The sequence below is a fragment of the Vulpes lagopus genome, chromosome 5 (genome assembly GCF_018345385.1).
Source record: "Vulpes lagopus strain Blue_001 chromosome 5, ASM1834538v1, whole genome shotgun sequence".
Lineage (NCBI taxonomy): Eukaryota > Metazoa > Chordata > Mammalia > Carnivora > Canidae > Vulpes > Vulpes lagopus.
In genome coordinates, this window is record NC_054828.1 from 4337845 (window position 1) to 4360421 (window position 22577).

The following is a 22577-nucleotide window of genomic DNA, read 5'->3' on the forward strand; positions in this document are numbered from 1 at the left end:
CCTCGGGGCAAGGCTGGGTCCCTTCCTCCCCGTCTCCTTGGTGTCATCCAGGGTTTTCTGACTAAACCGCAGGGGGCGGGGGACCGGACAGGCCCCTGGGCCCTCCTGCTGCTCTAAAGGACAGGCCTGGGCAGGAGTTGCAGGCAGGAGGGCAGCCAGGCCTCCCGCTGGGGACGGCGCTGCTGGCGGCAGGACAGGTCTTCACCTTCACAAACGTAGCCTCCAGGCTGGTGTTGTCCCCGTGTGACGTGGCGCAGCTGTCTTGCTCGTTGGCCAGGTTGATGCCTGTGGCGCAGTGCAGCTCCTCCAGCTGGCTGTGGCAGCACTGCTCCTGGACCATCCTGCGGGAGGAGAGCGGCCGGGCTGAGGGCAGGGCCCGGAAGGGTGGGGGTCCTGTGGGGGGCACACAGGGCCTGGGAGCAGTCGCCCCTCAGGGATGGGAGCCCTGTCATCTTTGGGCACCTCCCCTTCTCAACTGACTCCCACTTTCACACACGCTAGGGCACACACATTTGCACACACACACACTCGCTCCCGTGCGTGCACACACACTCGTGCACACACTCCTGTGCACACACACACCAGTGCACTCCCACGCACATACACACACTCGTGCACACTCACATGCTCCGATATGCATACACTCCCATGCACTCACATACCTACACACAGTGCTCACACTCGCTTCCATGCATGTGCACACACACACACAATGGAGCACATGCATGCTCCTATGTGCACACACACTCCCGTGCACTCACACACCTACACACAGTGCGGACACACACACTGTTGCACATGCTGCTCCTATGTGCACACACACTGCCATGCACTCACATCCCTACACACAGTGCACACACTCATTCCCACACACACACACACAGTAGTTGGCACACAGAAGGTGCTCAAGAAGCGTACAATTAGAAAGACTGAAGCAGGTGGTGTCTGGGGGTGGAGTTGGGAGACCCCGATTCCTGTCTCTGAGTGTCGCCCTACAAAATGTTCCCACCCAGTTAAAAAGCCACCCCTTCCGATTGCTGACGCTGGACCAGACACCCTCACCCTTCACCACTCATCTGTCTCTTCCAGACTCAGAGGAAATCACTCCCAAAGTGGAGGAGCTGCCTGAGGCCACGCGGCAAGGGATGGCGGCAACCATGACACAGGGCCGTCCACATGTCCTGGCCCTGCCGGGGGCTCCGGAAAGAAGGTCCTCGCAAACTAGAGGACGCCCGAGCATAAAGGCTCGTGTCGGCAGAAGGACCATCACCTGCCAGAATTGGCTCCTCGGACACGGCTCTGGGCAGGGCGGGCTGGGCCGCGGCAGGTGAGTGGGCAGGAGGTGCATGTGAGGCCCAGGTACGGCTCCCACCAGACCCAAGCCAACGTCAGTAAGGGCGGGACGAGCTGCCCAACCACGCCAGTCCAGAGAGAATGGGGTACCCAGCCTCGCTATGCTGCCAACCAGCCAGGCTCCCCTGCCCGGGGGGAGCAGCAGCCCCCCAGCTGGTCCTACCCCCCTCCACCCTGCGGGGCTGGAGCTCTGCACCTGGCCTCCCATGTGCTTCCAGAACCACCTGGGGCTCCGGGATGGACTCACCTACGCTTGTGATACCACAAACTGCATTTGTGCTTTTTGGTGAATTTACAAATAATAGGTATACCACCAGATTGCCAGCAACAGCATCCAGACGGGCACCTGTCTACGCATGTTCAAAGACAGTGGCTGCACAGAAAAGCTGAGTTAGGGAGGATCAGAAGGCTCAGGCACTGTCGTTGGGAGTGGCCACCATGCAAAGCACTAGGGTAGCACCTTGAAATATTAAATACACAACTGCCATGTGATCCAGCGATCCCACTCGTGAGTAAACAACCAAAGGAGCTGAAACCAAGAACTCGAGATAGTTGCACACGCACATCATTCACAACAGCCAAAAGACGGAAGCAACCCCATGTCCACTGAGCAATGAGCACTGAGCCGAATGCGGTCCATCCCTATGGTGGCACACGACTCAGCCTGAACCAACGAGGAGATCCTGCACCTGCCACCACATGCATGGACCCTGAGAACATCATCCTCAGTGAAATAAGCCAGTAACGAGAGGACAAACGCCGTATGTGTGCACTTGGGTGAGGAACCCAGAATCCTCAAAATCACAGAGACCGAAGAGAATGGGGGTGGCCGGGTGCTGGGATGGAGGTTCGGTTTGGGAAGATGAAAACCTTCTGGAGATGGGTGGCAGCGAGGGCTGGCCTGAGCGTGCTGAACCACATGCCTAAAACCGCTTCAGATGCTCAGTTATGTTATGTGTATCTCACTGCAATGAAAAGAAATTTGACTGTGTCCCTGCTGTGGGCCAGGCCCACGCCGAGGCTTCGGGGACCCGGAGCCGTGTCGCCTGGTGGAGAACAGCCTCCTGCACCGAGGGGCTCCGGTGGCCGCGGCTCCTAGGCCCTGTCCCAGGGTGGCCAGTGGCAGGAGGAGCCTGGCGTGGGGCATCTGCAGAGCGGCATCCAGATCCCCAGCCTCCCTGAGCTGCCAGCCACTCGGAGCAGCGACCTGGCCTGAAATCCCACCTGGCTCACTTGCTGGCCTCCTTCAAGCTCTGCCTCCAATGTGCCGCCTCCGTGAGGCCTTCCCAACCACTTAGTCTACAATCGTCAGCCTGCCCCAACCAGGAGGAGAACCTGTCTATCGTACCCGTTTTTCCTTTCCTATGACACAGGACACCTCCTCACACACCATATAATTAACTTATTACTTTATCATTTGTGTCCTCTCTGGAGAGATTTTCTCTTTTCTGTTCCCCAATTTATCCCCGTTTCCTGGAGCACAGTGCCTGGTACCTAGCAGGTGCAGATGTTTGCAAGAGTAAGAAACGAAGGCATCAGGTGCGTCAGTTGTGTTGAAAAACCTCAGCCTTGGATTCAGTGCGTATTCAAATTCCTCTGAGCGGTCAGTGGGCTACATTCAGCCCGAGGCTTTAGGCAACTTTACATTTATTTTATTTTTAAGATTTTATTTATTTATTCATGAGAGAGAGAGAAGGCAGAGATATAGGCAGAGGGAGAAGCAGGATCCCGCAGGAAGCCTGATGTGGGACACAATCCCAGGACCCCAGGATCACGCCCTGAGCCAAAGGCAGACGCTCAACCACTGAGCTACCCAGGCATCCCGCAACTTTACATTTAGATACTGAGGAACGTTGGCCCTTAGTTCAGGGCAGGGTGCAAGGTGACATGCGCCTTGGGGAAGCATCAGAGCAGCTGTCCCCTGCCTCCCCCCAAGTGTGTCTCGTGTTAGAGGCTCCAGCAGAAGCTGAAGGCACTCGGCCAGAGCCCACGGATGCAGGAGGCTCAGCTCCTCTGAGGTCCTCTGGGGTCTCTGCTTCCCCACCAAGGGAAGCCGACCCCACAGAGCCCCTAGGACCTCCTCCCCCGACTCTGCCCAGGAGGCTCTTCTGCCTCTGTTATTTCATCCCACCCTGAATGACATCTCCCTTTGAGCCAACAGCCCAGGCTCAGCCTCTGACCTCTACAGACGATGTGGAGCTCAAACCCCTGTGTTAACTGAGCAAAGGGGAAAACATGCAGGGGAGGCCTGGATGGGGAGCAGATGGCGACCCGGTGAGAGCCAGGCAGCTTGATACTAACACTTCATCAAGGGGCCCTGGCCCCTGAGTTCACCAGGACGAGGCAACCAGCCTCCTTGAGCCTCCGTGAAACAAAACGCTGGTCACTGCCCATCAGGGACCCGTAAGTAGTGTCCTGGGAGTTCAAGAACACGTTTTGAGGACATGGTGATGCAGAAATGTACACTGCCCACCAGGATTTCTGCAGGCCCCCGTGACCAGGTGAACTCCACCAGCAATAAGTCGGGGGTCGGGGAACCTGGATTTGTAGCTACATCTCCCACAGAGAGAAGAAATGCAGCTGTTCAGATGGTATTCCCTACATGTCAGGATTTTTCTTGAGGCATGTTCGAAATTTACCGTTGAGCAAAACATAGATCATGAACCAATACCTTCTGTGTAGCTAAGAAGGTATCTACTCTGTCATTTGGGGCCCATTGGGGATTAAAGATAACTCTGGAACATATTAAAGACTTTGGTTGGTAGAAGTAACTAATAGGGGCCCCCAGGTGGCTCAGCGGTTGAGCATTTGCCTTCAGCCCAGGCCGTGACCCTGGGGTCCCGGAATCGAGTCCCACATCAGGCTCCTACAGGGAGCCTGCTTCTCCCTCTGCCTGTGTCCCTGCCTTTCTGTGTCTGTCAGGAATAAATAAATAAAATCTTTAAGGAAAAAAAAAAAAAGAAGTCACTAATAAATTTAGTAATGACCGAAATCCAAATTCACAAGGAGGGCTCAGCAGCTTCTAGGTCTCTCTGACCTGAGTCCCTCCCACCTGGGCGTGGAGAGGTTCGGCTGGCTGATGCCTCACTTTGAAAGTCTCTGATTTCAAGAAGTATTGATAATAGTGGCTCCCTGTTATGGCTTGAACTGGGTTACCCCCCTAGTACCACCCCAAATCCTATGTGGACATCTTCACCCCCTCATAACCTCAAATGTGACTGTATTTGGAGAGAGGGTCTGTAAAGAGGTAACTAAAGGTGAATGACCATTGGGGTGGGCGCTAATCCTGTACGACCAGGGGCCTTAGAAGGAGATCGGGACACAGATGCACGTACAGAGGGTCGAGCCTGCGAGGACGCAGGGAGAGGACGGCCGTCTGCAGGCCCGGAAGAGGGGCCTTGGGAGGAACCAGCCCCGCACCCACCATGGTGCTGGACTTCTGGGCTCCAGAGCTAGGAAACCATAAGCCCCACAGTCTGTGTGGTGTTTGTGATGGCAGCCCGGGCGGACTGACACACTGTCTGGCTTCGTGGTGCTGGCTTTTTCCCTCTGTCAATGTCCCTACCCTGAAAGGATGGCATCACAGTCCTCCTTTCCCAGTTGGGGAAATTGAGGCTCTGAGCTGGCTCAGGTGGCACAGCCAGGAATCCAGCCCCACTCCATCCAGCTTCCAGGGGACCAGGCTGTTCCTCGTGGGCAGTCAGCAAACAGAAGGCTCGGTTCTGACCACTGGCTTTGCACCAGCCCCTCTGACATTTGCAGCGCTGAGCCTCACTTGGGAGCCAAGCTCCCAGCTCTCACCCGTCAGATGCCCCGCACATCCTGACTGCGTGGCCTCCCACTCTATTCAACTGACCTTGTGTCCCATTTTCTCTTCCTTTGTTTGGTCTATAACACTCTTGACTTTTCAAGAATTTCCTAAATCGAGATTTACATCGTCCGGCCATGCTGGCAGACTGCACGCGATGCTCGCTGCCAACATAAATGCAAAAGCCCAGAACGAGGCGGACGAGCCTTCCCTGCACATTCTTTCCATGGCAGTTCTCCGGCCAGCTCCCCACAGCCCCGAGGGTGGCGCGGCTTAGCGTGGGATGGGAGGAGACCTCGAACTACCCAGCGAGGGACTGCTGTTGTGCCCTCGCCTCCCTGATGCTGGCTTCCCCGGCCAGCGGATCTGGGTTCAAATCCTACTGCCGTCACCTACCCGCTGTGTGTGCAGGGGGGTTGGGGGAGCTCACATTGCTCATCTGTAAACTGGGATTAACAACAGGGTTAAATGAAGTAACATGCAACAAATACATGGTGCAAAGGAAGCGCTTCGTACAGGCTTGCTACTATTTTTACTATTATGTTTACAGTGACAATTGACATCATCGATCTTCGTCGCGTACCCTAAGTTTACATTCTCCCAAAACTTGGAGGGAGCTTCAGTTAATTTAAGGAAAGAGAACGGTGGATCCAGGCGCTGTGTACTGCGTGAGAAGAACAAGCATCTGGGGCTTGTCTGTATGTTCCGGGTCTGAAGGCAGCCCCTACTTTGACTTGCCAGGCACATGATCTCACCCGACCCTATAACAGGCCGCTTTGTGTTAGGAGGAACCTGACTGGGCCACAGCGCCCAGCAGCGGCAGAGAGAGCGGCAAGGCTGGACGTCCCTACTCTGTGGCCCAGGGACAGGAGCGATGCCCTGGCCACCACAGGGCAGCCAGGCAGGGGGAACCCAGTCCCGCTCGAGGACCTGGGAGCACAGAGGAAGGGGGAGGGGGTCACCCCCCACGCCTCCCACAGTGTGAGTGGACGTGGCCTGCACGCTGTCCCTCCTCCCCTGTTCTGCTAAAGGAACACCGCGCGGGGAGAACGGTGACCGCTGGCACATGTACCTGCATTCCTTGGATTCCGAGGTGTACGGCAGCGAGCAGTCCCTGTGCTGGGTGGCCATTTGGTGTCCGTCGGCACAGCAAGCCTCCATGACGGTGTCTGCGGCCACTGTGTGGGGAGAAAGCAGGGTGCCTGGTCGGGGAGTGACTCGCCATGGGCCCACGTGAGGGCCCCTTTGATGTGTGGCCCCCGTCCCATTGCCTCCGGCCCCCGCTACGAGCCAGGCCGGTCTGAATGGGCCTGGACACACCCAGCAGTCACTCCAAAAATGTGAACTGAAAACCCACTGGGTCCTGAGCTAGAACTCACACCCACTCCTTCCTAGAGAGGCCTGACGCCTCCCAAATCCAGGCCTGATTCAGGGGGCTCAGCTCGATGCTGGGGATCCATGCTCCCCCAGGCTGAATCCCTGCTCAAGCCATGCTCCAGGGACCCTGCCCAGAGGGGGGCCCTGCCCAGAGGGGGGCCTTGTCCAAAGTGGGACCTGACCAGACAGGGACCCTGCCCAGAGGGAGGCCTTGCCCAGACTGGGGGAGCCCTGCTCAGACGAGTCAGGAGGGCAGCAAAGGGGTACAGGTAACACCAAGATGACCCTTCGAGGGTCAGGGATGGAGGTGGCCAGGAGGTTCCCAGCAGGCTGATACTGGACACTAGAACAACCAAGGGGGGTCCCCTCCTGAGGGAAGGTCTGCCTGGTGAGCAGGGAGCTCACACCAGGGAGGAAAAGCAAGGCTCAGGGGACAGGATGGAAATGGAGGCCTCACAAGCCCCTCGAGTGAGGAGGAAAGAGCCAACATTTCTAGACCAGCTTCTGGGAGCCACATGCACGTTCTCTCCTTAAAGGTTTTTTTTTTACATTTATTTATTTGACAGAGCGAGAGAAAAAGAGCACAAACAGGGTGAGTGGCCGGCAGAGGGAGAAGGAGAAGCAGACGCCTGAGCAGGAAGCCTGACACGGGGCTCAATCCCAGGACCCCGAGATCACAACCTGAACTGAAGGCAGACGCTTCACCGGCTGAGCCCCACACGTGCCCCTCTGCTTTTTTTTTTTTTTTTTTCCCCTCTGCTTTAATTTTTGTAAGCTCCTAGTTAGCAAGGCATCAGTCCTCATCCTACAGTTGATTTGCACAAGATCCCGTCCCCGTCCACAAAAAGGGCAGCAGAAGGGTCCACACGGGTCAAGCAGCAGGCCCATGCACACACTCACAGCCGGACAACGGCCCTCCAGTCCCCAGGCTGGCCGGAGGAAGAGGGGTGTCACCTGGAACCAGGGCTCCCGGGGGTCTCGGAGCTGCTCCCCGCAGCAAGAGACATACCCCGGCCCGTCCTCACTCTCCCGGGGCTCCCCTGGGCTGGCAGAGCGAGTCCAAGCTGGTTTGGTGAAGAGCAAACCCAGTCCGCTGCCACCCGGCCCCTCGTCCCCTCCCTGCCCCCTCCTCGCCCCCCGAACGTGAGGGATTGGCCATGGGGCTGGGGCTCAGGTAAAGGGCTGGCATCTCAGGCCTCCCAGCACCACAGCAGGAGCCCAGCCCCGGGACAGGAAGCCGCAGGGTAAGGGGCACAGTGTCCAGTGTTCCCATTCGTGCACCCCCCACCCCCCACCCCCGTTCCTTCGTTCTCACTTCGTTCTCATTTAAGGCAAGTGCTCATGAAACACAGGACCTTACCTGTTGGAGGTAAAGTACGGCCTGTTGTTCATGAGTGTGACCCAGCCGGGAGGCTGATCCCCCCAACACCCCTCGAGCTGCCAAGCCCAGCTCCCCAGCCACCCCGGCTCCAGCTGGGCCCACCCAGCCCTCCCCTACGAGGTGTCACCCTCGGGCTTCTCACGGCCCCTCTGGTCTCCAGCACCGCCCACCCACTGGCTGGGTGCCCCCACTCCTGCAGCCGGCCGCCCCCAAATATCCTGCAGGCTGGGCCTGTCTCTTGTCCTCGGTCCGTCGGCACAGAGCTGGCAAGAGCAGCTTCAGGGCTGAGCAGAAAGGGCACGAGCTGCTGGGGTCACAGCTCCAACCCCACCTCCGGCTCGTCCTTGCTCTGTGACCCTGGCCTGGCAATGTCCCGTCTCTGAGCCGCAGCCCCCTCGGTGGTGAAGACGGGGCTTGAAGCGCCTCCGGAGAGATGCTGAGCTGCTAAAGGTCTGAGCACCCAGGGATTTGCTGGCCTGGTTCCCCGGTTCTCAGGGGCCGCGGCCCCCGTCTGGGGTGCGGAAGCCCCCAGGGATGAGCAGCACCCCCAAAGCCTCCCTCCGGCCCTGGGAAAGGCAAGCACCGGGGAGGCTCAGACTCCCATGGCCGCCTTAGCAGCGTGGGAACCTTGTGCCCTGAGCTGTGGAAACATTTGGAAATGATTCTCACTGGGGAACCTGAGCACTTTGAACCTTCTTCTCAGCAGGATGATAAAAATATTAAGTCTTTTGCTCAGTCCAGAAATTTGGAATGTCCCTGGAATGCTCCAAGCAGCCACAAAGCTGGAGGTTGTGCAAAGCAGAGCCGCCTGGGGGCTGCGTCTGGGGCAGGGAGGGGGAGTGGGGATCAGCATGTGCTGCCCCCCCCCCCGGGAGCCTCACAGCCCTCTGGGGTCAGCTCATCCCTCTTGGGGATGCATCCCCATCAGCCACAGGGAAGCTCTCACACAGCCCCAGCAGATGGGCAACGGAGAGTCTGCCAGGGCCCATGGCCGGGCTGGATGGTGACAAGGCAGGGATGCGGGGACCAGACCCGGCAGGGTGTCACTGTCCTCATTGTAACAGGCAGCCCTGACACGTGATGAGCTTCTTTGATTCACCATCTCTTTCCCCCAGGAGCCCTTACCTCCCCTTTTATGCCACCACGCAGGGCACAAGGGGTCACCTTGCCGGGCAAAGGAGGCATCTTTTCCAAGCCATGCCCCCTCTCTTGGCACCTCCATCCCTTCCTATATTTTACTCTCAAGGAATGAACAGCTCTGGGCTGGACATCTCTGTTCATAAACTGTCATTCCTAAAGTCCTGAGTATTTGCTTAGGCCAGAGAGGGAGGAGAGGAGCTGGATCAAAGGGAAGACATTCTCCAGACTCTCCGAACAAGCAGGGGACAGCTGTCCTGAAGGCCTCCCTGCTTACATGGCCCTGCCAGCCCCGCAGCTGGAGCACTGCGACCAGGGTATAGGGCCAGCACCGGTGGCCAACGGCCCTTGAGAGCTGGGCTAACTGGCCAAAGTTCATGGGTTTCTGGTCAAGGCGGAGATGCTGACATCAGGATGAGCTGAGAGCTGGGGCTTAAAGTCAGAGGGACCAGAGGGAGACTGCCAGCCCCTGTTTATCAAGCCCTCCGGAGCGCAGCAGTGCAGTGGGGAGGAAGGGGCAACATCAGGCAGATGGGGGTTCGAGCCCCTGTCCCCCCACCCCCAAGCCCACTCTGCAGCTCACCATCCCTGGAGCAAATTCCTGAAACTGTCTGCACCTCACAGGGGCGCCCCAATCTGTGAAATGGGGCTCAGACCACTGAGTCACATGGTTCTTGTGGGCGCCCGGCACACAGAAGGCAGCCAGGGACTGTCCTACTCCTGTGTCTCCTCTAACCCTTTCACCACTGTCTTTAAAGCATATGCTGTGGGGGACGCCTGGGTTGCTCAGCAGTTAGCGTCTGCCTTTGGCTCAGGGTGTGATCCCGGGGTCCTGGGATCGAGTCCCGCATCGGGCTCACCTGTGTGTCTGCCTCTCTGTCTCTCAAAAATAAATAAACAAAATCTTAAAAAAAAGATAAAACATATGCCTTAAGTGTTTTGTCACCATCGGTGGCTCTAGGTATGGAACCTGGACTTCAAAGATAATTACAAACGGAAGAAGCCAAATGGAGCTAAGTCACCACACAGGGATGGAAACATAAAGGCTAGGGCGTCCTCATCCCCCCCGGGACCATGCCTTGCCCTCCCCACACCAGGGGGAGCGCTCAGCTGTCACTCAAAATCCCCGATGCTTTCCAGGCCAACCTCTCGCTCTACTGCTCCTGGGCCTGGGCTCTGGCCCCTCGAGGCTCTGGTCCTTCTCCGTCTAGCCCTATCACCCGCTCACCTCCAAACATCACCGAGCTCTGTTGGGATATCCTTCATCATCATGCCTCCCCACCATCACTGCCATTGCTCAGTGAGTGCTTGTCGCTGAGTGCTCACTGTGTGCTGGGCCCACCACTTACCTCGACTCTCACAAGACCCCCAGTGAGGCCAGTTCATTATGTCCCCCATTTTGCATGTATGAAAATTGCAGCTCAGAGAGGTTAAGGAACTAGCTCAAGGTCACACGGCTGGGGGAGGTGAGTGGCAAAGCCAAGCATCAGGTTTGGTTCTGACAGCCTCCAAAGCTGGTCTGGTCTGCCTCCTGGCAAATTAGGAACTCCTCTGGGGCAGGGATGGTACCTCTGTCCTCCCGGTGACCCTGTAGCATCCGCCCACACCTGGCACAAACAGTGAGGCTCAGTATTAGTTGAACAGGACAGACTGGCCACAGGCATCTTAACCAGGCCGGATCTGCAAGACTGTCCCTGGAGTACAAGGTTCGACTGCAAACACACCTCTTCACGGGGAGTCAATGACTCCCCGAATAACAACTGATTGGGGCCTACTACCCCTTAGTGTGGGGCTGCTGAGAGCCTGGGACACGCTGGGGCCATGGGTCTGAGACTCCAGAATTACCACTTTATTGGCCTTAGAGACAGTTGCCCCCCAACCCATCAGAGCTGCAGGGAAAGGAGGGGTCTCGCAGACAGAGGGGAACCCCCTGCAGAATTCTCCAGAGTCACGGCTCAAGGTGTCAACAGGGAGCATCTGCAGCAGGTTGGTCTTTCACGGACATGTGCATCCCGTCCAAGAGAAGGTCTGTTATTAACCTATGTTCTGAAACAAAAAAGCTCCCCGCCCCCCACCTTCCCCTGGGCTCTTCCCAAGCATTTCCTTTCCCTGGGGCGGGCCCAGGGTCTCTAAAGCACCAAGGCCAATGTCACTCCCACCCCCGACACACCTCTTCCAAGACCCATCGCGATAGGGACTCCGAGCTGTCTTTGCTGTTTTCATCCTTGTCCCCTTTGCCGTGAACAAGCTTTACTCTGGGGACGAAAATCACATTAGGGCAGAAAGGAGGCATGGTGGCCCAGGGAAGGACGGCTAGGTAGGGAGCCCAGGCTGGTGTCCCCGCCTGTCCCAGCTCTGTAGCAAGGGAAGAGCGGTCACTATAAACATTTGCCATGCGCCACCCGGGTGGCTCAGCGGTTTAGCGCCACCTTCAGCCCAGAGTGTGATCCTGGAGACCCAGGATCGAGTCCCATGTCGGGCTCCCTGCATGGAGCCTGCTTCTCCCTCTGCCTGTGTCTCTGCCTCTCTCTCTCTCTCTGTCTCTCATGAATAAATAAAATCTTAAAAAAAAAAAAAGATAAAGAGACCCAGGATCGAGTCCCACGTCGGGCTCCCAGCGTGGAGCCTGCTTCTCCCTCTGCCTGTGTCTCTGCCTCTCTCTCTCTATATGTCTCTCATTAATAAATAAAATCTTAAAAAAAAAAAAAAACATTTGCCATAACCTGCATAGATAGTCTGAAAACCTGCTACGCACCGTGTTCAGATGATAGAGACCCCAGCTTCCTGTTCTACTAAAGCCACATAGAGCACGACAGTCTGGACCATTGCTTACCCTTCCTCGTGCCTGCAGAATAGTGGCTACACAGGTGTCTTTGCGTTAAAATGACCTTGGCCTTCCCCACGATGGTTTAAAAGCCGAGAGCCTAATTATGAACTAAATGCTCCGTTTAACATTTGGTTGTTGAAGACGTCGTGCTCAGTGAATTAAGCCGGTCAGGAAAGGATCAAGCCTGTGAGACTCCACCTACGAGGTCCCTGGAGGAGCCACAGTCAGAGACTGAAAACAGATGGTGGGCACCAGGGGCTACGGGACAGGGTGGGGGGTGGGAGCTGTTCCGTGGGCGCAGAGCTTCAGTTTGGGGAGATGAAAAGATTCTGGGGGCAGACGGGGTGATGGTTGCACAACCATGGGAATGTACTTAATGTCACCAAACCGTGCACTTAAAAACGTTTAAAATGGTGAATTTTATGTTATGTGTATTTTACCGCAATTTTAAAAAAAACCACACATTTAAAAAAATTGATTGAGTGTTTGGGCACCTGGGAGGCTGTCGGTTAAGCGTCTGCTTTCAGCTCAGGTCGTGATCCCGGGGTCCTGGGATCGAGTCCCGTATCAGGCTCCCTGCTCAGTGAGGAGCCTGCTTCTCCCTCTCCCTCTGCTGCTCTCCTTTCTTGTGCTCTCTCTCTCTCCTAAATAAATAAAATCTTTTTTAAAAATAACAATAAATTAAAAATACTATTTAGAGACAGTTCCCCCTGTAGCAGTTTGGTGGCGGCTACAGGTTTGTACGTAGCGAGCCAGGTGACCTCAGGGAAGAGGTGAAATGTTAAGGAAAGAAAGCAGAGGGCAGCGCTCACTCTCTACCCTAAGCAAGAGCCTAGGGAAGGCTTTTGGGGGGTGATAGGGAGGCCATCCTTCTGGCATCACTTCCCCAACCACATACATTAAGAATTCAGCATTGTGGGCAGCCCGGGTGGCTCAGCAGTTTAGCACCGCCTTCAGCCCGGAACGTGATCCTGGAGATCCGGGATCGAGTCCTGCATCAGGCTTCCTGCATGGAGCCTGCTTCTCCCTCTGCCTGTGTCTCTGCCTGTGTGTGTGTGTGTGTGTGTAATGAATAAATAAATAAATAAAATCTTAAAAAAAAAAAAGAATTCAGCATTGTCAGTGCAAGGGAAAGAGAGAGAGGGGGAGCCCAGGCAGTGGTCTGCTCAGACAGGGGATATACAGCTGGGCCAGGGGGCCGGGGGGTGGGAAGCAAGAAGAGAACAGGGTGACACCTCCCACTGGACACCACATCTCACCGGCACCAACCATCAAGGATTTCACGGCGGTGGACAGCATCAGGCCAACCAGCAGTCATAGACTGGCTGGCAACCCTTCCAGAAGGACATCGATTCACAGAAATCCCATGCAGAGACCCCACCACATCTGAACAGCCCTCAGCCACATGGAGCAAATGAGGCTTCTTTTATCCCTAACTCCTGGGAGCGATGCCAATATCGATGACATCACCCTCAGGTGAGCCCACGCTGGAGGCCCATGCATGCCCGATGCTGGGCCGCAGGTGCTCTTAAGAGAAGCAGGGCCTCCGGCAGTCTGCAATCTTCTCTCTCGGACCACTTCCCTCCCTTCTGAGCAGAAGCTCGATGGAGCACACTTTTAACTTCCGGTTCCTTGTAATCCGACTGTGAATTGGATCCACAAAGCATTACACTAAATATAAACGAAGAATAAGCTCTGCTGCAAAATCTTATTAGCCTTTGACTCAGATATTCCAAGGGAGGTGATGTGTGGGTTAAAACTGCCCAGCCCTGGACCGGCCTCCACCTCGCTGAGCCTCCTCTTCCCTACCTGTCAAGTGGGGAGGTTACAGTGTTGGGCTGGGAGGCTGGATGTGATAATCCAGGCAAAATGCTTACATCAGGGTCAGACCACAGAAAGAGTCTTCGAAATGGAATCATACAGTCACACGAGTTACTGCACCAGGAATGGGAATGGGAAGAGCGTTCTTCTTCACGGGAATCATACGCCCCTCCAGACCGACACATCGCCTCGTGGCCAACACCCCACCACCTCCCTTCAGGGAAGAGCCACACCTGCCAGAATAACTGATGAGCATATGGACATAGGCTGGTTCACCAGCTTCAGATACCACCTGTCACCTGAGACAGCAGCTAAAACTTCTTCTGGGTGAATTAGGGCTTCGTAAAGACTAGAGGGCAGACTGTGAGTCCTGGTGGTTTTGATGGACGCCAAAGGCATGCTAAGTGTTCGGGGCCACACTGCGCCTCACGGTCTAGAGCAGCACGTGTTCTCATCGAGTGGTAAAGACATGCATGTTCTTCCCAACACTACAGATACTGGCTGACACTTAGAGGGCTTCTATACTGCTCCTTGGGTGGAAGCTTCCAGAATGTCAGCCTGCCATCTATTGTCATCATCACAGGGGCTCTGGGCAACGCTGGACTGGACCATGAGCAAGTGAGAAGTAAGCCAAGTTGCTTCGTGTGGGGCGTTATGGTGGGACATGCCCAGGGCTGGAGCTGCAGAGGCCCCGGGGTCTGGTCACAGCTCCACTAATGAGGGTCCTTTCATTTGGCACAAGGCCAGGCCTCAGTCTCATCTATAAACTGGGTGGAGAGAAGTTAGCCTGCAGTCAAGCAAAGGCTTTCCAAACCTCGCCACACATATGGACACCAGTCTGACAAAATTCCCACTGGATTGCAACAAAATGGGAGAGAAAGGAAATGGCCAAGGGAGGTTTCCCACAAACCAGCCTGATCCCACTTAAAAGGCCGTCTTTTATTTATTTCTTTTATTCGGAGACCCTGCCCCTCCAAACATCCTGTATGTATATGGAATGGTGGTGGTGGTGATTGGCTGGATCTCTGCTTTCTATTTTAACAGTCTTGTTTGGCAAAACAAAAAAGTGACAAGCTCTGGTGTGTAAATGAGCAGGGGGAGAAGGTGCGGCATCAACAGGAAACTGCGACCAAACAGAAAATCCTGGAAGGCTCAGCCCACCCCTGCCAGGGGCCCTCCCCAACCCTTGGCCACTGCTCTCATGCTGTCCCACGTCCTCTGTGCATTCAAAACGCCCCTCTGCGGCTGGCTCAGTTGGTAGAGCACATGACTTTTGATCTCAGGGTTGTGAGGTCAAGCCCCACGTTGAGTGTAGAGATTTCTTAAAAACAAAATCTTAAGAAAAAAGAAAAAAAGCCCCTCTATGACCCTTCCATGTGCAGGCTGTGGCTTGGGGAGAGGGATCCAGAGGTGGAAAGGCAGGAGGCGACCGTCCTCATAGGGACAGCCCAGGGAGACACCAGGTAATTGTCACTGGGGTCTGGTGCCTGGTACCTCCACATCCCCTGCAGGTCTAGGATAAGTACAGAGCCATCTCCCCCTTCAGGGGCACCTGACCGGCCCAGAAGGTGGGGTGGGGGGGATGCTGGAGTCTGCTCTCAGGGCTCCACACAAGGGCGGCAGGTGCCTCAAACCATCACACACAGCACGTGTCACAGACAGACAGGGGTCTCGGGCAGAGAACCAGCGACAGGAGGCAGCACAAGAGAGGGACCAGAAGGCACATCTCTGGGAAGGAGAGGAGAGGCAGCTCCCAGATCGCTCCCTCCAGGCAGTAACCTCCTGCGAGCAACCAAGGGCAGCGGACACGGGGGCCGTCCTCACCTCCTGACGTCTCTACGGCAGCCCACCCTGCAGGGCCGTCTCCCCTGGTTGCCCCCTGCACTCTCTGGCCGCCTGTCATGTGTCCTCTGCACCTGGCCTTTGGAAGCTGGAGCTGGGTGGTCCCGTGTCCACTCCCTTCCTGGGACCAGCTCATTCACACCCACGTCGGTTCAAAGGTCTCTTCCTCCAGAAGTCTTCCCCAACTAACCCCCTCCACACGCGTGCGCGCGCGCACACACACGGTAGTTCCATGCTCCATGGTCTCTGTGCACCTCGAACTTCCCAGCACCAGCACAAATGATTAACTGCGTGTGTACTTAGTGCCACGAGGGCTGGGACAAGCTCTGCACCCTGCCCCACGCCGGCCTCTGAGCAGGCTCTCAATCGATTCCTGTAAAAGAACGAATGATCTCATGGCATCCTGGCAGCTCGAGGAAACAGGGGGTCAGGGAGAGATTAAGCAAGTCGCCTGAGGCCACAGAGCAAACACAGAGGTGGCCTTGGAGTCTGGCTCGGACTCTAAAGCTCACACACACTCTGGTAACACGCGGAAGGAAACTGGCTGCCGCCGGAGCAGAACTTTCCAGAATCAAGACTTCCAGGCAGCAAGAGAGAGGAGGAGGTTTGCTGCCCTGCTGTTCCTAAACACAATTTGGGGGGGGGCCCATGGGTGGCTCCGTGGCTGAGCGTCTGCCTTCGGCTCAGGGTGTGATCCTGGGGTCCCAGAATCGAGTCCCCCATCGGGCTCCCTGCATGGAGCCTGCTTCTCCCTCTGCCCGTGTCTCTGCCTCTCTCTGTGTGTCTCTCGTGAATAAATAAATAAAATCTTTAAAGCAAAAAAAAAAAAAAAAGAACACATTTGAGAGCCATGCTTCCAGGTTTGAATCCTGGTGGTGCAAATCAGCAGCACAGGTGTGCGACTTTGGCCTCTTTGGGCCTTGGTCGCTTCACATCCCCCTTCGTGGATAATGGGGGGGAAATGACAGGAGTAGGTTGCAGAGAGACGTCATGTCAAAATCAGAAGCATATCTCCAGCTCAGTTATTAGCAACCACCACCCACCCTTCTGCTCACACCACAGTAACGGGGTCAGCCTGAACCATCCTTTCTCCCTCACCCTCCATGCTCATCCCATGCAAGTCCTGTCCACTCGAGCTCCCAGGCACCCTAGATCTTTGCACTTCCCAGCAGCCCCCTGACTATCACTCCACCCAGGGCAGCTTTAGCCGGGGACCCTGCAGAAGCCCCCACACTGGCTTATTCTGACCCCCACTCATCTGCCCATAGTCCACTCACCAAGTGGCAGTCCAGATGACTTCTAGAAACCTGAGTCAGTGTCACTCCTCTGCTTCAAATCCTCCAGCAGCTTCCTAGTTCACTTTGGATAAAACCCATAGTCTGCATCCTAGTTTTTAAGACCCTCCCATCTCGGCCACCCTCTGGTCCCCCAACTCTTTCCCAGGGGCACACACTCCCCTCTGGTCCCTCCAATACATCTGATCACACCTGGGGCCTTGGGCTAGCTGCTTCTTTTGTCCAAACACTGTTCTCAGGTCTTTGCAGACAGCTCCCCACCACTCACACCTCAGCTAGGTATCACCTCCCCATCCACCCACTTGAGAGGCACCTTTGTCTGCTGTCCTCGTCATGGCATGTCAGGGTCATTGCAGCACTGATTCCTACTGATACAGCCTACTGATCAGTAGGCTGATCCTACTGATTCCTACTGATACGGGAGGGCATGTGTTTCTGGGTTTGCTGTTAGTATGTGCGATGCCTTAAACGGTGGCCCCTAAAATGATATATCCACGTCCTAACCCTGGAATGTGGCTTTATTTGGATTAAGGGTCTTTGCAGGTGTAATTAGGATCTCAAGATAAGGGCACCTGAGTGGCTCAGCGGTTGAGCGTCTGCCTTCAGCTCAAGGCGTGATCCAGGGGTCCTGGGATTGAGCCCCACATCAGGCTCCCCACAGGGAGCCTGCTTCTCCCTCTGCCTGTGTCTCTCCCTCTCTCTGTGTCTCTCATGAATAACTGAATAAAATTGTAAAAAAATAAATAAATATCTCAAGATGAGATCCTCCTGGATCATGTGGGTGACCCCCAAATCCCATAACAAGTATCCTTAGAAGAGACACACGGTAGAAGAAAAAGCAACGTGAAGAGGGACCCACGAGCCCAGGCACACCAAGAACCCCCAGGAGCTGGGAGAGGCAAGGATGGACCCCCCCCACCCCCACCCAGAGCCTTGGTGGAGAACAAAGCCTTGCAGACACCGTAATATCTGACTTGTGGCCACTGGGACGGTGAGTGGCTAGGCCTCTGTTGCTCTAAGCTGCTCGGTTTGCAGTCATTTGTTCTGGAGCCACATGAGACCCACACACAGCACACAAGCTCCACGAGGCAGGGACCATGTCTGTCCCATGTCCTGGGGCCTCGAGCTTGCTGAGAACTGACAAATGATGGAGGCATTATGAAGAGCTCCTCAGGGGCTAGGCCAGGCTCATGAGGGACACTCGGGAAACATCTGCTGACAAGAACTGAGCGGATTTATGACACCACTTATCCCCTCCCTTCTCCTCCTAGGCCTGTTCCCCCACCTATACAAGGAGTGGACCAGCTGACCCGTGGCTTCCATGTCCTGATAGGCAAACTGTTTTTCCCACATTTTCCTCAAATGCCCACCATAAAGCCCATCCCGGGCTCCCATCAGCCCCCAAGGCTGGTTCTCTGGATCCCCTGAAGGGCCCAGACTGCCAGCTGCGTGGTGTCCCCCCTGAGTGGCCCGAGGCTGGCAGTGCAGGGAACTATACACATCACAGACCCGCCATGTGGAGAAAAGAAGGCTCAGCCCCTGGCTCTCAGGAGCAGTAACCCGGGCCCTTGGCAGGTGGGTCCCCCCAGAGTCAGCAACAGGGTGGGCAGGAGTCCAGCGTCCCCACTCCCGGCACTGGCCGTGTCAGCAGAGCCCTCTGGCTGGATCGCTTGGCAAGCCTGGGGCTAGATTAAGCAGGAAAATGACCTAAACAATTTCCAGGGCCGTCCTCTCCAGATGTCGGGCCCGCCCTGTTGTGTCTGGAACCCAGGACCAGCCAAGAATATTTTCCTTTATAAAGATGCCAGGAAAGGGGCGACTTTCTACCCTGTGGACAGTTCAAGACCTCACCCAGTGTTCTGTGGCCAGAGGCATCCATCCCTGCGTGCACCGCCTCCCCCTGAAGCAGGGGGAGCATGGCCAACATAGGTTCCTTGGTGGGCTCCTGAGCCCACCCTGAGATGGCAGCAAGGAGGGCCTGGCTTGGGCCACATCCAAGGGAGAGGCAGGTCTATGGCCAGACCCTGGGCTGGGTACCGGAGCAAACAGCCCTCCACCACCACGGCCACTGGCTTCCCAGGACAGGACAGGCAGAACAGGCTTGTCCACTAACCTGAAATAAGACAGGTGCCGTCACCTCGGGGATCATGTCCTACACCAAACCAGCCACGAGCCCCGCAAGGGTTCTATGGTTCCCATGTATGGGAAACACCTGTTCTTCCTCAGGACCCCATCACGCATGCACTTGTGTATGGGATTCAAGTGCTGTCCCACCCGCTTTGTCCCCACCCCCCACCGTTAGGTTTAAGGCAAGACAGCCGAGCAGTCAGGAGCGTGGGGTCCTGCATCCTGGCCCTCCATTCACCACTGGGTTTCCCAGGCAAGTTACTTAACTGCCCTGGGCCTTCGTTTATATGTCCCTAAAATGAAAATAAGGACAGCCCCTTCCTCATAGGATTGTTGAGAGGACTAAATTAGAGACTAATGTAAAAATAGGTCAACTATAATAATTTCCTAGAGCAGGGTGTGTTCTCACTCCGTACTTCAGGAAACAGAAGAAGAGAGCATGGGATGGGTCACATTCGGAATTGGGACCAGTCTCCTCACTTCTTTGAGGGCCCACCCCCACCTCTTGATAACACGCAGGCAGCTGGAACAACAGGCACCTGACTCCATCCTGACCCAGAGCCTCGTGAGGACCAGCCCGAGGGCTAAGGGAGGCGGCCCAGGAGGACAAGGGCCAGTCTACAGCGCCCAGCCCGCTGTGACTTTGGGCCGATGACCTCACCAGCCGCCCCGCCACACCCTCTCATCGCCAAGCTCCCTCCAGGCCGAAGGGTCGCCGATCCCAGGAAAGTTGACATCATGGGTGTCCCCGTTTGGTTAGGTGGCCACATCTGAGGTCCTTACAAGGACACTGGAGTCTGCAAAAGCTTTTATTAATCAAATTGTTATAATGTGATGTGCTGCAAAGGCGAGGCTTTCCTTGTATCAAACACACTGGCGAGATGGCTGGGATGCTAGTGGGCCTGTTTTCATGTGACTTTATCCGCAAGGCTGTGCCACCCACTGTGCCTGCTGCTCAGAGTCCTGCCTTCAAAGGAACCGGAGGGAAGAGGACATGTGTCCATGTGCCCTGTCGCCTTCTGGGTGTTTACCCGTGTGCTTCCCTCCGCCCGGAGCACCATCCTCCTGGCCATGCTCCCCAGAAACCCAGTCAGCTCCTCCTACACCTGCCAGTTGCAGGCTGTGTCCTTCGGGAGATCTTCCCTGACTCTTCCCTCTCGGCCTATGGGGTTGGTTCCTAATGACTTGTTGACTCTTGGCCCTCCAGCGGGGTGGGAGCCCCTCGGGCAGAAGGGCCAGGCCTCAACTCTTCCTGGCCGTCTCCCCACGATCTAGAACAGTGTCTGGCACAGAGCAGATACCCAGCGCACGGATGCCGGAGGAGGCTGGCCCAGGCCACCCGCGTCCCCTTCCCCAGCACAGCTCTGCCTCTGGCTCTCGACGGCTGCTGGATCCGAGCCGTCCCGGGGAATTCAGTAGGACTTTCAGAGCTCTCTGGAGGGAAAGAACCCTGTCTTACCCAGGGAGGGGGCCACGCAAATACCAGGTGATACTAATCCAGCTGCCTCGGCGAGCAGGGCCCCCTGTCTCTCCCTCAGTCCCCAGGGCAGGCCACGAAGAAGGTTTCTGTTATCTTCATTTTACAAATGAGAAAACCACCGGATACAGGCAAAGTTGTTTCCCGTCCCACAGAAGCTCGTGCCGGCCCGCTGGGACCCCAAGATGAGGGAGCCAGGCTTTCGCATCCCCCCCTGGCCCTGCACACCACTGTCCAGAAGGGGTGGCAAACGGAGTCCTGCACTGGGGGAGCGGGGGGGTCCCAGGCAGTGCCAGGAGAAGGTGTCACCTGGACACCCCCACACGAGAGGCTGCAGGGCTGCCCCCCACCCTGGGGGACCCCGAGTCTCGTCTCTACGCATTCAGCACTCCAGCAGCACCCCCACTCCAGCCTGTCCGGCCCCCACCACTAGCCTGGGAAAGTTCCAGCGGCGGCGCAGGCCATGTGCTTCCAAGCCAAGCCCTCTCCCGTCTTTGTTCTCCCTCCCAGCGCCTTGCTCTGTAATCAGTCGGAAACGCTGCCCGCTGCAGCCAGAGGCCAAGAAAGTCTTGGAGAAAGCGCGGCTGTCTCTCCCAAATGCCCTCCTCCTCTCCACTCCCTCCCACCCCACCATCGGCAAAGCCCAACAGGACAGACAGACACGGGACAGGCAGTGGCTCGGCACTGTCCCTTGGCACGGAAGACCAGCACCCTGTTGCATCGTGGGGGCCAGGCCAAGGGAGGTTCAGCTACAGGGCTCCCCACAGGATGGCCTTTCCCCGTGACCGTGACCGGTTCCAATGACATTTCCTCATGCCCCCCATGGCCCTTGGTGGGGGGGGTGGGACTGTGTCACCGCAGGGAACCTGACAGCTTCCAGGCTTCCAGACACAGACCCATGAGCTCCAGCTCCCTCTCCCCAGACCATGCCAAACTCAAAAGAGGGGGCCACCCCAAAAGAAACAGAAGGCCACGCCAGCCCGGGTGTGCACTTAGCAGGTCTCCTTTAGGACAGAGGCCTGAAGTCAGGGGCCTTCTGGATAAAGAAGATGGGAGCCCCTCCAGCCTGAGTCCTTCCGAGGCAGACCCCGCCAGGCCCCCGCCAGGCCACAGAGGAACTTGCTCACACAGTGGGCAGGACAGCACCGTGGTGGGGGATGGGGGCACTCAGGCTTGAGAGAGTTCTCTCTACCATGCCTTCTCGCTGGGCCTGCCTCAGTTACCCGTCTGTAAAATACACAGGGGCCCTGGGGCCCTTTCTACTTCCAACAAGAGTCTTGTGTGGCCTCCAAAGAGAGCCCCCCTGGGGCTTTCACTCCAGCCACTGTGATAAATGCCCCTCCTCCCTCTGCCTGCCTGACCAGCTCCTGCTCAGGCACCATCTCTTTCAACAAGCCTCCTGTGAGCCCAGAGTGTGTGTGTGTGGGGGGGGGGGGGGGTGGCCAGAATGGCTCTCTCTGCCAAGCTGGAGCCCTGTGCCTCCCATGCCATGTCCCCCATGAGATGCCCGCCTCCCCAGAGCCAGAGCTCCTGGACCTACTGCAAGCAGTGAGCAAGCCAAGAAACCCCTGCAGAGCTCTGCCCTCTGCCCCCAACCTCTCCCCAGTGACCTTCTGACCAAGCAGGAGGGTGGTCACAGGAGACTTGCAAAGAAACAAAACTAAGCACGAGATAAAGCATCTGGGATTGTGAAGGTGGTCAGGGCTCTTGTCTGGGCCTGGCCCCAGGAAGAACAAAGCCTCCAGGCAGGGAGGCCTGACTAATGAGTGATGAGTCACAGGTCAGCAGAGAGGTCAGAGGCCATGGCTTGGGCTCACCCACTGTGGCTCTAATCCACAGGGCCCAGTGGTCACCCCACCCCCACCCCGACCCCCAGGAGCTGGGCCTTGAGGATAAAGGGGGAAAGAAGGGCCAAGGGCCATCCCCACGCTGCCAGTCCTGGGCGCAGCACTCTGGCCCCTTGCCCTGGGTGGGTGGGTCTGGCAGTGGCCTGTCCCCAGCCCCAGCTGTGTGTAGCCTTGCCCAGCCCCCGTCTTGAGGCCCTCTATGTCCCAGGAGGGCAGGCAGAGGTTCCCCACACTGGCTATCACCATAAAAATCTGCAGACTGCGGTCTTCCTTTCTGATTTTTCA

At 56.6% G+C, this 22577-nt stretch overlaps 1 protein-coding gene across 4 annotated transcripts in view; it reads right to left on the reverse strand.

Annotated features, from left to right (window-relative positions):
• FBLN1 (fibulin 1) overlaps positions 1–22577 on the reverse strand; it is an 89097-nt gene that overhangs the window by 65888 nt on the left and 632 nt on the right. For 2 of the 4 annotated variants that reach the window (XM_041754942.1, XM_041754943.1), the window contains exons 1-3: positions 15529–15622; positions 6234–6339; positions 206–341 (exon numbers count right to left, since the gene is read on the reverse strand). In XM_041754942.1, coding sequence (XP_041610876.1) covers positions 206–341; positions 6234–6339; positions 15529–15607 — 321 coding nt within the window. In that variant the 5' untranslated portion in view covers positions 15608–15622. Of the gene's footprint in view, positions 1–205; positions 342–6233; positions 6340–10405; positions 10458–15528; positions 15623–22577 lie in introns of those variants that run through there. The other 2 variants (XM_041754945.1, XM_041754944.1) reach the window with 2 other exon arrangements.